Consider the following 14,484-nt stretch of genomic DNA (forward strand, 5'->3'; position numbering starts at 1 on the left):
CACACACACACACACACACACACACGTATATATGTACTTCGAAAAGTTCATGGAAAATGGAATTAAAGAACCAAAATATGACACAAAAAAAGGTCAAATCCGTGCATGGTTCCTTGCATTGTATGCATTTTCCATGGGGTTGTTTAAACCCCTGCGTGTGTTTCCATAAGCATACCTGTCTCCAGAAGGAAACAGGAAAAGTTGGTCACAGTGACTAAATACATTATGATTTATGAAAAAACAATAACCTTCTTGGGCGCGGCGGCGGGGAGGGGAGGAGGAGAAGAGACAGGGAGGTTGTCGATAACATCTCTTACCACTCTGCCGCCCCTCCCAAGCTGGGCCCCACGCCCGCCTCCACCCTCCACATCCCAGCCTCTGAGGAAGCTCGCTGGGACAGGAAAGCTGACTGAAAGCAGCGAGCACCACGCCTGTGCATTCGGAAATGGGTTGGCACCGCGTCCTGTAGGGTGGGCTCTTTCAAACCAGGAGCACCGAGGCTAACCACCGAGTCCGGAGCCGCTCCACAGCCTTTGCATGAGAGGAATATGGGGGGAAAGTGCAGATGTCAGCTCAAAAGAGGGGGTGCTCCCACACTGCAGACAGTGGTTCAAGTCCCGCTTCTCAGGGGCTTAAAAATAGTTGACAAGAAAAATGAAAAGCTATTTGCTGCTGATGTTGTGTAATTTATTTTTTCTTGACTGATGTGCATGGTAATCATGCTGGAAAAAGAAATGTTATATACTGTAAAGGGATATGTAATATAAGTGTCATATAAATGTTTGAAATTTTATATTACATATACATGTAATATAAATGTAATATACAAAAATAAAAAAATTGTAATTTTTTTTTTTTAAAAAGATACTGGAACCTAGCAGGGGGCATAGTGGTTAAGGCACTGGATTCCCACATGGCTGACCACAGTTTGAATTCCAGACCTGGTGGTTTGCTTTTCTCGTTTTCTCTCTCTCTTTCTCTCTCTCTCTCTCTGTCTGATGAGCACACATGCCCTATAGAAAACTTCCAAATAATAATAAATTAAATTAAATGACTTTAAAAAAAGATCACACTGGGTATGTGTGTGTGCATTCCCAAAATCCAGAGAGGAAGGTTGAGGAGAAGGGATTGCAGTGTGGCCATCCCCCGCTGGGGAGGGGTGATTCCTCACTCTCCCTCTCTCTGACCCTCTCCAGCATCTACATGCACCCTGCGGGGAGGGGGAAGAAGAAAGAAAGAAAGAAAGAAAGAAAGAAAGAAAGAAAGAAAGAAAGAAAGAAAGAAAGAAAGAAAGAAAGAAAGAAAGAAAGATCAGGTGCATGTGCATGTACACCCAAAATCCCAAGAGAAGGAGTTGTGGCATGGCCATACTCCCTGGGGAGTGAGTTCTTGTTTCTCTCCAGCAAGTTCACATACTATATGGCAAAAATAATTTAAAAAAAAAAAAAAGGAAGGGAGGGAGGGAGGGAGGGAAGAAGGAAGGAAGGAAGGAAGGAAGGAAGGAAGGAAATAGAGAGAGAGAGAGAAAGAGAGAGAGAAAGAAAAAGAAAAAAGAACAGCATCAAGAAATACAACAGCGGATAGCCTTTCCCCTCAGAAGGAAGGGAGCCGAGCCAGGGCTGAACAAGCCGGCACCCTTTGACAGCCATTGGGTTGGGAGCTTTATGGAATTATCTCATTTAATCTTAAAAGAAAATAAGAGAAAGGGATTGCTGCTATTTTATGGATGAGAAACCTGAATCTCAGTGGAGTTAGCTAACTTGCCCAAAGCTACCCAGAGAGTGAGGGCTAGGGGCAGTCTCACACCCAGATCTGTTAGGCTCCGCGGTCCCTTTTAAAATGTCATCCGTGTGAGGCAATTCTAGGATAGTAACAGTGAGCGAGAGCTTCCTGACCTGCATGGGAGGTTAAGTTAAATTATCTTGGGTCCTTTCCCGTTTTGTTTTTTTCTTTCTTTCTTTCTTTTTATTTTTATTTGCCAGGGGGTATATACACTAGCCAGAGAGAGACAAAGAGGCGGGGGGGTGAGTGAGCACCCCTGAGAGGGCATGGTCATGCTGCAATCCCTTCTCCTCCATTGCCCCATTCCATCAGGATCTGAGACATACACACATGCATTGTTTTTCAAGCCACAAGGACCAGGCTTCAAACCTGAGGTCAGCCCTGTAGGATCTGGCTCCCCTAACGATTAGGCCATGAGCAGGCCCATATCTTAGCTCTCCTTCTGTCTCAGAGGTGCCAGGGCAGAAAGAAAAGCTTTGGAAGCCAAAGTTCAGCTCCTCCAGTTATCTCTGAAGAGCCCACAATCCACTCATCCTTCGGACAGGAAGGCCTGAAGTAGGTTGCTAAGGCCACGCAAGCCACTGCTCAGAGCAAACGCGAGGACCTTTTGGGAGGGAAGAAGGGCAGTGGAAAAGAGCTGGCATTACCTAGAAGGTTTGCTCTTCTCACTGCTGGGGCATCGGGTAGGGCAGACTTCCAGCTAGCAGTCCCCAAGAAACCCTGCAGGGCCACACAGCGGGGAGGGGAAGGCCTCATGCCACCAGGGAGCTCCCAGAGCAGACCAGAACTGAAGCTGGCTGTCCATGTGCTTGCTATGGAGGGGAGGAGGGAGTGTAGGTTTGGCAGCAGGAGCCCATCAGGGACACGGAGCCTGGTCTGTGCAGCGTCTGAGGACCAGTGTCCTTGGAAAAGGACCTGAGTTCGGAGAAGTGAGCAGGAAAGGGCACTTACAAGCTTCTGTTGTTATTTTTAGGTCTCTCCCTCGGGGTCTCTGGGCCCCCTTTCCGTTCCTCCCGTCCATAGCACCATGCCTGGAACAGGTGAGTTTTAACATGAGGGTTCTAATACCACTAGAGCTTCTTTAAATAATGGGATGTTAGGACCTGAATCAGCATTCCCTAAAGGTATATTAAAGGATATTAAAACCTATGCTGGGGAGCAAAGGGTTCCATGACCAGGTAAGTTTGGGAACTGCCCCGTATGCAAAGTTAAAACAAGGATGTGTGTGTTCTTTTTTTATTTCTACTACAGTACTTGCCCGCACCCCTGTGTATCATGCATTCTAAAACAAGCTGAATGGAAGGCAGAATTTTTTTTTTTTTTGGAGAGGTCTTTCCTATAGGGCGCGTGCACTCACCAGACAGAGAAAGACAGAGAGACAGAAAGCGAGAAATCACCCCCCAGGGGGGATGGTCACATCACAATCCCTTCTCCTCCATTCTCCTCTCGGGATCTTGGGCACGTACGCACATGCGCCCGGCGTGAGTTTTAAGCCACCGGGTCTGGGACCCAAACCACGGTTGATTACGTGAGAGTCCAACGACATAGCCATTACGCTAATTGCTGGTTCCTCTGGAAGGCAGAGAATTTTTTGAACTAATTTCTACAGAAGTCTGTTTTTCAAAAAGTACCTAGAGGGACCAGCAGAAGGTGTCATAGTTACATCGCTGGACTCCCATGTTATTGACTGCAGTTTGAGTCCCGGACCCGGAGGCTTAAAACACCCTGGGCCCATGCATGTGCATACCCAAAATGCTGAAAGGAGAATAAAGGAGAAGGGATTGCTACGTGGCCATCCTCCCTGGGGACGGTGATTTCTCACTTCCGGTCTCTTTCTTTCTATCTCTCTAGTGAGCGCACGCGTCCTATAGCAAAAATTTCTATTAAAAAAAAAAAGTACCTAAAACATTGCAAAGCATAGATGGGGTGACGACATGTCCATGTATATCCAGGACAGTCCCAGGGTCTGCCTCATGTTGATAATGATGATCAGGAACATTCCTTTCAGAGTATCTTCGTTTGGATGGTAGAACATATGTCACCTTATCCCTGGGACACAGGCTGGAAAATCCAAACACAAGAATTCCATTTAATCCACGCCTGCCGTTTTACAGAGGATGAGAGCACGTTTCAGGGAAGTGGGCAAGTTAGAACAGGCTGCAGGGCTTCTCAGCACACGGCCCGGGCTTGGTCCCCTTCCTCCTGGTTCAGGGCTCTTTCGCATGCCTTTTCTTTTTGGAGAATTAGAGAGACCAGTGGTCCTTAACTGTACGCTTGGTTCTCTCCCCCACTCCCCTGCGTTGTTCTCTCTCTCTCCTCCTCTCTCTCTGTTCTGCATTTCTTGCTTTTTTCTTTTTATACCATACTTCTCGGTCTGGCTGCATATGCCAAGCCCAGGGCGTGTCCTGGAGGAGGATAATTCTGGCATCTGTCCTTCTCGCCTTTGACAAGTCTTGGACTTGCAGAACCAGCCACACCACTCACGCTACTCTTGAGAGCAATTGGTACCGAGAATCCTCCCTCCCCCGCCAACTCAGGGCTGGGTGGAAGTTGATACGGATGGGTGGGGGTCGGGCAGGGGATGCCCCTTGGTGGGTCCCCCTTGGAAGAAATTGAGTGTCTGAAGGGCCCTGTCATGCAGTTCCAGGACCAGCAGCTTGACGGTCCCCTTGCTTTTGCTTGTCCTAGTAACGTCATCCTGTTCCCCTGGGAACAGCAGCAGGCCCTCGGCTCCTGGCTCAGGACTCCACGCCGGTAGCCCCTTTTGCTTCTCCTTGTCCCTAGTAACGTCATCCTGTTCCCCTGGGAACAGCAGCAGGCCCTCGTCTCCTGGCTCAGGACTCCACGCCGGTAGCCCCACTGCATCTCAGAATAGCTCCAAAGCAGCAGTGAACCCTTCCTCCAGTTTTAACTCTGCAGGGTAAGTGGGAGGGGAGGGTGCAGAGACATCCCTGCAGGGCCAGGGGACATGTGCAAAGCTGGGTCAATGCCTTGGGAAAGGAAGCTTGTCCCAGTGTTGAAAGAGGGGAATGAGGCGGCTGGGTGAGGGCGGAGAGAAGAGGCAGACCAGACCTGATCCCTGGGGAAAGGGATTCAGAAATGAAGCTTCAGCTGGTGAGCCATCCTGGCAAAGAGCTGATGTCAACAAAGCCAAAATTTCCATCCTCCCGGGGCGGATGGAAATTTCCACACACTCCTGAGCTTAGGAGTGCTCCATTTCATGCCAGGAACTCGTTCTCAGGAGGTTCTGATATGAGCCCAGAACTTAGGCACCAAGAAAGCCCTGGGGTTGCAGAGTGGCTGACACCAGGAGAAAGAGAAGCCCGCCGAGCCTTGTCTCCACTCCCACTGTAAAGTGTGCGACCAGTGATTTTCAGCGTATTCAGAAAATAGTGAGGCCACACCATGTCCTAATTCCAGAACATCTTTATTACCCCAAAAACCAGCCCCTGTATCTGCTAACAATCACTCCCAAACCCATCTTCCCTTATCACGTAAGTTTTTTTGAGATAATGTTGTGGCTAATCAACCTATGTCTTTTTAGTAAAAAAAAGATTTATTGAATTTGATTTGTCATTATTATTTACTACAGTGCACATGCACTCACCAGAGAGAGACAGAGAGAGGGAAAGTGAGAAAGCAAGCCACCAGACCCAGGACTCGAACTGCAGTCGGCCATGTGGGAGGCCAGCACTTCAACCACCATGCCACCTGCTGGCCCAGTAACTTTTTTTAAAAGTTCTTCCATGAGTGAGAGATAGACAGAGAGAGAACAGAGAGAGCGAGCGAGAGAGAGAGAACCCTAACAGGGCCTGGGTGCCACAGTCTACCCTCAGCCCCAGTCAGCCGGTGTCATAGGGATATGCGTGTGCAGTGTATTTGGCGGGGGCGGGGGGGGGGGCGGCTCTGGATTTGAACCTGGAACCTCCCCATGTGGGTCAGCCTCATGGAGCATTACATTTTCCTGCGGTGCCTTGGTCTGCCCCCCACCCCACCATTAGCTGCTTTATGATTGACTTTTCTCTTCCTTCCAGATCTTGGTACCGATGGAATCATCCCACCTACCTCCACTGAGACCAAAAAGTTTCTCCTACACGCCCTGGCCCCATATTCCCCACCGGAAGGAAGGGAGTCACTCCTTCTCTGTATGGACAGATTCCTCTCAGTGGAGTGGAAAAAAATATCCCCCCACCATCAAGAACTCAAACGCTTGCCTTCCTCAGGAGCAAGGGCCTCCGAAGATCCAAACTGTGACTGAACCAAGTGCTGACCCTAACGCTCCTGAATGGGAGCCCCTCCTAGGGTTCTCCCCCCTTGCCTGGGCCCTTCTCTTCCGGTTCTCAATGTTTCCGGTGACTTCACTTGGCCATGCTCTTTCAGAGAAAGGACTTTCCCCATGATTCCCCAAATCATCAGTGGGCTTCTGGGGACAACCATTTGTCTGGTGTGCCAAACTACCAGAAGGGGAGAGAATACTTTTGGCCCTGAACTTAGCTCCAGTCCCCAAACTGATCCCACAGTCTGAAAAGATTTGACTCTGGTATTTCCACCAAAGCCTTGAGGTTTTTCTCTGACCAGCAGTTTTCTAACGGAGTCTTCGTTTCACCCCATTCTCTCCTTAACCTCGCCCACCCATTTGCATAGCCCAAGTTCTCGCTTCTGCATAGAAGACTGAGCCACCCTCTGTCCCCTGGTACATCACTGTGTCCTCCCACCCCCCATTCCCCTCTCCGGGCTCTTTAGTCTGCTCCTGTCTGCCCTGGATCTCAGGAAGGGGGTTGATTCCTTTCCCGCCTGTGTTCCTCTGGATCTCCTATCTCTCGTCCTCTCGTTTCTCCTTGCTACAGAAAATGAAGACCCCAGGAACAAACATGATGCCGGCAGATACCTGTAAATAGCCCTTTCACGGTTTTGCATTGTCTCTCTCTCCTAAATGTGGAATTCTCCAGCACAATGTTTAACTCAGGTGTGAGTCGGCCATGTGGGAGGCCAGCACTTCAACCACCATGCCACCTGCTGGCCCAGTAACTTTTTTTAAAAGTTCTTCCATGAGTGAGAGATAGACAGAGAGAGAACAGAGAGAGCGAGCGAGAGAGAGAGAACCCTAACAGGGCCTGGGTGCCACAGTCTACCCTCAGCCCCAGTCAGCCGGTGTCATAGGGATATGCGTGTGCAGTGTATTTGGCGGGGGCGGGGGGGGGAGCGGCTCTGGATTTGAACCTGGAACCTCCCCATGTGGGTCAGCCTCATGGAGCATTACATTTTCCTGCGGTGCCTTGGTCTGCCCCCCACCCCACCATTAGCTGCTTTATGATTGACTTTTCTCTTCCTTCCAGATCTTGGTACCGATGGAATCATCCCACCTACCTCCACTGAGACCAAAAAGTTTCTCCTACACGCCCTGGCCCCATATTCCCCACCGGAAGGAAGGGAGTCACTCCTTCTCTGTATGGACAGATTCCTCTCAGTGGAGTGGAAAAAAATATCCCCCCACCATCAAGAACTCAAACGCTTGCCTTCCTCAGGAGCAAGGGCCTCCGAAGATCCAAACTGTGACTGAACCAAGTGCTGACCCTAACGCTCCTGAATGGGAGCCCCTCCTAGGGTTCTCCCCCCTTGCCTGGGCCCTTCTCTTCCGGTTCTCAATGTTTCCGGTGACTTCACTTGGCCATGCTCTTTCAGAGAAAGGACTTTCCCCATGATTCCCCAAATCATCAGTGGGCTTCTGGGGACAACCATTTGTCTGGTGTGCCAAACTACCAGAAGGGGAGAGAATACTTTTGGCCCTGAACTTAGCTCCAGTCCCCAAACTGATCCCACAGTCTGAAAAGATTTGACTCTGGTATTTCCACCAAAGCCTTGAGGTTTTTCTCTGACCAGCAGTTTTCTAACGGAGTCTTCGTTTCACCCCATTCTCTCCTTAACCTCGCCCACCCATTTGCATAGCCCAAGTTCTCGCTTCTGCATAGAAGACTGAGCCACCCTCTGTCCCCTGGTACATCACTGTGTCCTCCCACCCCCCATTCCCCTCTCCGGGCTCTTTAGTCTGCTCCTGTCTGCCCTGGATCTCAGGAAGGGGGTTGATTCCTTTCCCGCCTGTGTTCCTCTGGATCTCCTATCTCTCGTCCTCTCGTTTCTCCTTGCTACAGAAAATGAAGACCCCAGGAACAAACATGATGCCGGCAGATACCTGTAAATAGCCCTTTCACGGTTTTGCATTGTCTCTCTCTCCTAAATGTGGAATTCTCCAGCACAATGTTTAACTCAGGTGTGACTTTGGAAGACATCTCTGTAATAATATTTTATCCCCGTCTTCTCTTTTTTAAAAAAAGGAAACAATACCAAAGTGTGAAATACTGTGCTTAGCTTCCACGGAGTTCCCTTGTGGGCCGGGACTCTGTGGACTTCTGCGGGAACTTGTCTCTGGAGTCTCCTTCTTTGTGGGCCAGTGTGTAGAGATGCATTGGGAAGCCATCCCAGAAATGGCACTTTTTTTTAAAAAAAAAAAAAAAAAGACTGCATATGCAGGAAACTGTTGAGATTCCAAAGAATCTCTCTATTCCTAAATAAATGTGTATAGTAATGATATAAACTTTCTACCTGCTAAGAAGAGGTTTAGATCATCGTTCTTTGCCTTTTTGTTGTGGTGGGGGGGTAGGGGGGTGATGGGAGGGATGTGAACCCATAAAGCAAACTGGGATGAGAAAAAATGTTTCCAGTTGGTACAGGAAGTGTATTATTCTTGAAACTAATGCTAAGGTGATAAGGCTGGGTCTTCAGAAAAGTCATGATGCATTTTTGCATAGAAAAACACAGAAAACTGTATCAGGACTTTTCCGATGACCCCATATATTAACACAGAGCCCTGAGGAGTTCTTACTATTTGGGACAGTACTACCTTGAGGACAGGGCCGGCATGAAATGGGTCTCCCATTTTGTAAGTGGGGGAATGGTGACTGGGCCAGGTGAAGTTATGCAGAGATTGACGTGGTGGAGGTGGAGGCTAATATCTCGTGACTCAGATACCCTGAATGGAAATTATCCACATAAATGTTATTTACATGGGAAAGATATAGACATCGAAGGTGAAGAATAGTGCATGGACCAGTTGCAATGCATTCTCTTTCACATGCATTGCAACTTTTGCCAAGAAAGTTGAGGGGCTCGGAAGCTAACTCTGTGGGTTTTTCCTTAGGTTAATAAAGATTGAAATGGTTACCGTTCCTGAGGGGATGGCAGATCCTCTAAAAGGAAATGGCATGGCCCTACCCCACGGTCTGGTGGTTACGTGAACTGGATCCCACATGGCTGACTGTGAGGTTCACATCTCAGCCCCAGCAGGTTGGAACACATGTGAGACACACACATGTGCATGCCCCAAATCCTGACTGGATAGAGAAGTGGAGGGACTGCATACCCTGTTGAAGGGTACTGTCTCTTCCTCCCTCTTTCTCTGTTTCTCTGTCTCTGATGAACACCCTCTTGCGAATAAGAAGGAAGGAAAAGAAAGGAAGAGAGAAAGAGAGAAAAAGAGGAAGGGCAGGAAGGAAGGAAGGTAAGAAAGAAGGAAGGAAGGAAGGAAAAGGGGAAAGAAAAGAAAGAAAGAAAGAAAGCAGTCGTATCTGATGGAGGAAAACTAAAAGTGGGATTAAACACTTGTTGCAAATAATATCTGAGTGGGAAAACCATACAAAACCTATCCAGAGTTACTGCTCCTGGTGTTTGAATATTAAGATTTCTATTTCACACTGCCAAATAGGAGACGGCCTGTGGCAAGGGCTGCTTTCTCTAGGAAAGGCCTGGTTAAAAGGGCCTAGACTGCAGCGAGAGACAGCAAGCGGAGCCTGGGCGGTGATTAAGTACACAAGGGGTCTCCTCCGTTACTCAGGGCCCATCTGTGCATAGCTCTGCGCACACACGTACGCACATGTGTGTGTGCACGCTCTCAGTAACCCTAGCTGCCTTGACACCCTGCTCAGGTGAGTGCTCATGGTGGATCTTCTGCACTGTCTAAAGTTGGTTTTTGTCTACTTGTCCATGGTGTTTTTTGTTGGTTTGTTTGTTTTTTAGAGAGAGGTTTTTTGTTTGTTTGTTTGTTTGTTTGTTTTGCTATAGGCCACAGATGCTTGCTGGGGAAAAAAAAGAGAGAAACAGAGAGACAGAAAGTGAGAAATCACCCTCCAAGGAGGATGGCCATGCCACAATCTCTTCTCTTCTGTTCTCCTCTCGGGATCTTGGGCACGCACACACACACCTGGCGTGAGTTTTAAGTAGCCGGTTGGGACTCGAACCGTGGTTGACAATGTGGGGGTCTAGCGAGATAATCATTGCATCATCTGCTGGTCCCACCCATGGTTTTTTGTTTTTTGAGAGATTTTTGCTTTAGGGCGTGGCGCTTGCCAGAAAGACAGAGAGACAGAAAGCAAGAAATCCCCCCCCCCAGGGGGGATGGCCACGCCACAATCCGTTCTCCTCCATTCTCCTCTTGGGATCTTGGGCACGCACGCACACGCGCCTGGCATGAGTTTAAGTCACCGGGTCCAGGACTCGAACCACAGTCAACTACGTGGGAGTTCAGCGACATAGCCATTACGCTAACTGCTGGTCCCCCACTCATGGTTTTTATGAAAAACAGCACCATACCTTGTTCAGCCTCTGGTAGCGCCCGTTGCCTGTGGTGTTGGACAGTAACTGAACAGAGTCAAACCTGAAAGCAGTACAGTCCACCTTTCAGCTTCTCATGAGTCTGCAGAATCCATCATTCCTGGGATGTCTCATGGAAGCTTGCTTAGCTTCCTCCATGTCTAATTAGGGATAAGAGGGGCCAGCAGGTGGCATAGTGTTGACATCGCTGGACTTCCACATGGCCGACCACGGTTCAAGTCCCAGACCTGGTGGCTTAAAACTCATGCTGGGCATGTGTGTGTGCATGCCCAAGAACCTGGGAGGAGAATGAAGGAGAAGGGATTATGACTTGGCCATCCCCACTTGGGGGATGGGGGTTCTCACTTTCCCTCTCACTGTTTCTGTCTCTGTCTCTCCCTCTCTCTCTCTGGCAAGTGTGTATGCCCTAAGGCAAAAGTCTCTAAAAAAAAGAATAATAATTAGGGATAAGAGAATCTGAGGGCCACAACCAGTCATTGTCTAGGGAAAAAGAAAAAAGGAATAAACTGCTTTGTAAAAAAAGAAAGAAAGAAATTAAGTTTATTAATTTCTTCCATGATCGAGAGAGACGTAGGAGAGACAGTACGCCCAGCTGGGTCCTTGGCACCGTGATACACCCCAGCCTCAGCCCTAGATCCTGGGCGTGTGTGCACCGGCGTACTCAGGGAGGTCCCCAGGGGCACCTGGAATCTCCCCGCCCTGGACAGCACTGTTTCCCTGCTGCACATCATCCAGACCCTCTTTTTCATATTTGCAGTCTCTGATCTAGGTTGACTCAAATCTGCTGGACCTGGCTGTGAGTTACTAAGACCAAGTAAGGATTTGGGGTCTGATTAGAGGAGCGAGTTTCCTGATCTCAGGACTCAGAGCAGAACCCAGCTTTGAGCACCCAGGTTCTGCCTGAGCTCCACTCCACGCACGGTCCGCAGACTCCTGTCCGACTGGTGTTCTTTCTTCTTTGTATCCCCATGTCTGACATTGGCACTAGCACGTCATAGGAAATGAGGATAACGTGCACTCACCAGAGAGAGAGTTTAGAAAGCAAGCCGCGGGAACCAGCAGTTAGCGTAATGGCTATGTAGCTGGACTCCCACATAGTCGACCGCGGACCCGGTGGCTTAAAACTCACACCGGGCGCGTGTGCGTGCGTGCCCAAGATCCCGAGAGGAGAATGGAGGAGGAGGGATTGCGGCGTGACCATCCCCCCTGGGGGATGATTTCTCGCTTTCTGTCTCTATGTCTCTGTCTGTCTGGCAAGCGCACGCGTCCTACAGTGGAAATCTCTCCAAAAAAAAAAAAAAAAAAAAGAAAGCAAGCCGCCAGGTCCAGAACTGAAACCCTGGCCTGCCATGTGGGAGTCCAGTGCCTTAACCACCATGCCACCTGCTGGCCCCTGGAAATTAAGCTCCTTCTATTTATTTATTTATTTATTTATTTTACATTTGTCCACTGAACATCATCACAGCATACCAAATGCAGTTTTCCATCCAGAATACACTGTATAGTGGCTTAGCCATATGTTATCGTCAACAAATAATGTTCCATTTCTTGATATAAATATATATATATTTCTCACCTTCCCCATTTCTCACCTTCCCCCATTTCCCACCCTCCTCCCACACTATCTCTGGTATCTGTAGTTGCTGTCCATTCCCTTTTTTCCCCTCACATTTTATTGGTTAACAAAATATCGTAAGGGGACTAGCCGTAAGTGTAATGGCTATGTCGCTGGAGCCACCCGGGGCGGGACTTCCTGGCAGAAATTCGTGCCAGATGCCATTCTCCCTTCTGGTTATTTGGATCATGTTTTTTCAACCTTCTATCTCAGGGGGCCATGGCTGAAGGGATGCCACATGGGGGTCTTGGGCTGTGGTCCACCGCACCCTGGCATGGGAGATGCCAACTATGCTTTTCAAAATCACTACCACACAGGCCCTGCTCAGCCATGAAAAAATGAAGCTCACCAGGCTTGGTTCTGGAAAACCCAGAGTAGGGGCCAGTGGGATAGTCATGTCCCTTTTTTTTTGGTGGAGAGTTTGTTTGCTATAGGGCGTGTGCGTTCGCCAGACAGACAGACAGAGATAGAGAGATAGAAAGGAGAAATCACCCCCCAGGGGGCATGGCCACGCCGCAATCCCTTCTCCTCCATTCTCCTCTCCGGATCTTGGGCACACACGCACATGCACCCAGCGTGAGTTTTAAGCCACTGGGTCCGGGACGTGAACCGACTACGTGGGAGTCCAGCGACATAGCCATTACGCTAACTGCTGGTCCCCCAGTTTTAGCTTTAATAAATTAAAATTTAAAAAAATTTAAGAGAACTTTACTTAAGACTTAAATCCAAGAAAGAGTTTAGGACTCTGTTCAAATAGTAGGTACCTGGATCTGTCGACAATTCAAAAGAAAACAAAAATCCTTACCTCTGGAGTACAGAGCATAAAAAAAGACCAGTATTGTTTTAGTCAAAAGTCATAAAATTCTATTTCAGCAGCTCAGCCTCATGTACTTAATCTACTTCTGGGACAAGCAGATGGCATAATGGTTGCATTGCTGGACTCCCATGTGGCCGACTGCGGTTAGGATTCCCGACCTGGAGGCTTGAAACATGCTGGAAGTGCATGCATGCCCCAAATCCCGAGAGGGAAATGGAGGAGAAGGGATTGCGGCATGACCATTTCCCTCGCCCTCCCCCCGCCAGGGGCGAGGTGATTTCTCACTCTCTGTCTCTCTGCTTCTCTCTGTTTCTTCGGTGAGCACACACACCTATAGCAAAAATCTTTTTTAAATTTTTTATTTAAATGTATTTATGTACATTCATTCACTGTACATCATTACAGCATACAAAATGAGATTTTCCATCCAGAATACACTGTATGTTGGTTCAATCAAGCACATCAACATACATGTTATCAGGACCAGCAGTTGGCATAATGGCTATGTCGCTGGACTCCTATGTAGTCGACTGCAGTTCAAGTCCCAGACCTGATGGCTTAAACTCATGCCGGGCACGTGTGCGAGCATGCCCAAGATCCTGAGAGGAGAATGGAGGAGAAGGGTTTGCAGCATGGCCATCCCTCCTGGGGGTGATTTCTCGCTTTCTGTCTCTCTGTCTCTGTCTTTGTAGCGAGCGCACGCACCCTAAAGCAAAAACCTCTCAAAAAAGGAAAAAAAATAAAAAGTAAAACATACGTGTTATCGTCAACGAATAATTTTCCATTTCTTGTTTCCTGTATATTTTGCTTTTTTACCCATCCTCAATTCCTTACCTCTCACCCTCTGCCATCTCTCACCCTCCTCCCACAGTCTCTGGTATCCATGGTTGCTTTCTATGCCTTTCCCCTCCCCATATTTTATTGATTCACTAAAGATCTTAATTAATCTAAATATTTTGAATAGCAAGTGCAGCTGATACATACATATCCATGAACACAAGTCTGACTTTAGGCATAAACCTCTGTGAGTAAAATGACCATACTATAAAGTAGCACCTAGCTGGGGCTATATAGCTTACTGTAGTCATCAAATAGGTATTTTTAATGCATTTTTTTTAATTTAAAGAAAAACCATTTTAGTTTTTTTTCTGAAACCTTTTTTTTTTTTTCCCAAGCCAAACTGTATCCAGCTTTATCAAAGATACTTTTCATAAACAATCACGGTATTTCAGGCAGGACGTGGGCAGGCAATCGTTAACAGTATACAACAACTTTCAAACTCCCTTCTTCAATGGACTACCAAAATCAGAAAGTCACTATAAAACCCAATGAAGTCTTCATCTGATGCTCTCAACAGGGAAAGTTTAGAGTGAGGGTTGACATTTCACATTTAGCATGTTGTTTAACAACTTTTCACGAGCCGACCCTGACTTTCGGGAAATGAAAATGGCAGAATTATCAACCTGAAGATCCAACAATATAGAAAGGGAACTGCTGTTCTTTTGAAGGATGCCTTCTCAATGTCATTAGAAAGTCCGGATTGCCTGGTATCCTGGTATAACCAGTTTTCTGTGGTCAGGTCCCCACAGGTCTCTGGTTAAAGGGA

The 14,484-nt window shown here is 48.0% G+C and overlaps 1 protein-coding gene across 1 annotated transcript in view; it reads left to right on the top strand.

The window, feature by feature from the left end:
* POU2F3 (POU class 2 homeobox 3) overlaps positions 1-5,887 on the top strand; it is a 104,558-nt gene extending 98,671 nt beyond the window's left edge. The window contains exons 12-14 of the mRNA XM_006148792.2: positions 2,756-2,822; positions 4,567-4,702; positions 5,817-5,887. Of these exons, the coding sequence (XP_006148854.1) occupies positions 2,756-2,822; positions 4,567-4,702; positions 5,817-5,856 (243 nt within the window). The 3' untranslated portion in view covers positions 5,857-5,887. The remainder of the gene's footprint in view (positions 1-2,755; positions 2,823-4,566; positions 4,703-5,816) is intronic.
* Positions 5,888-14,484: the final 8,597 nt, after the last annotated feature.

This window comes from Tupaia chinensis, unplaced genomic scaffold, assembly GCF_000334495.1.
Source record: "Tupaia chinensis unplaced genomic scaffold, TupChi_1.0 Scaffold000247_1, whole genome shotgun sequence".
Lineage (NCBI taxonomy): Eukaryota > Metazoa > Chordata > Mammalia > Scandentia > Tupaiidae > Tupaia > Tupaia belangeri.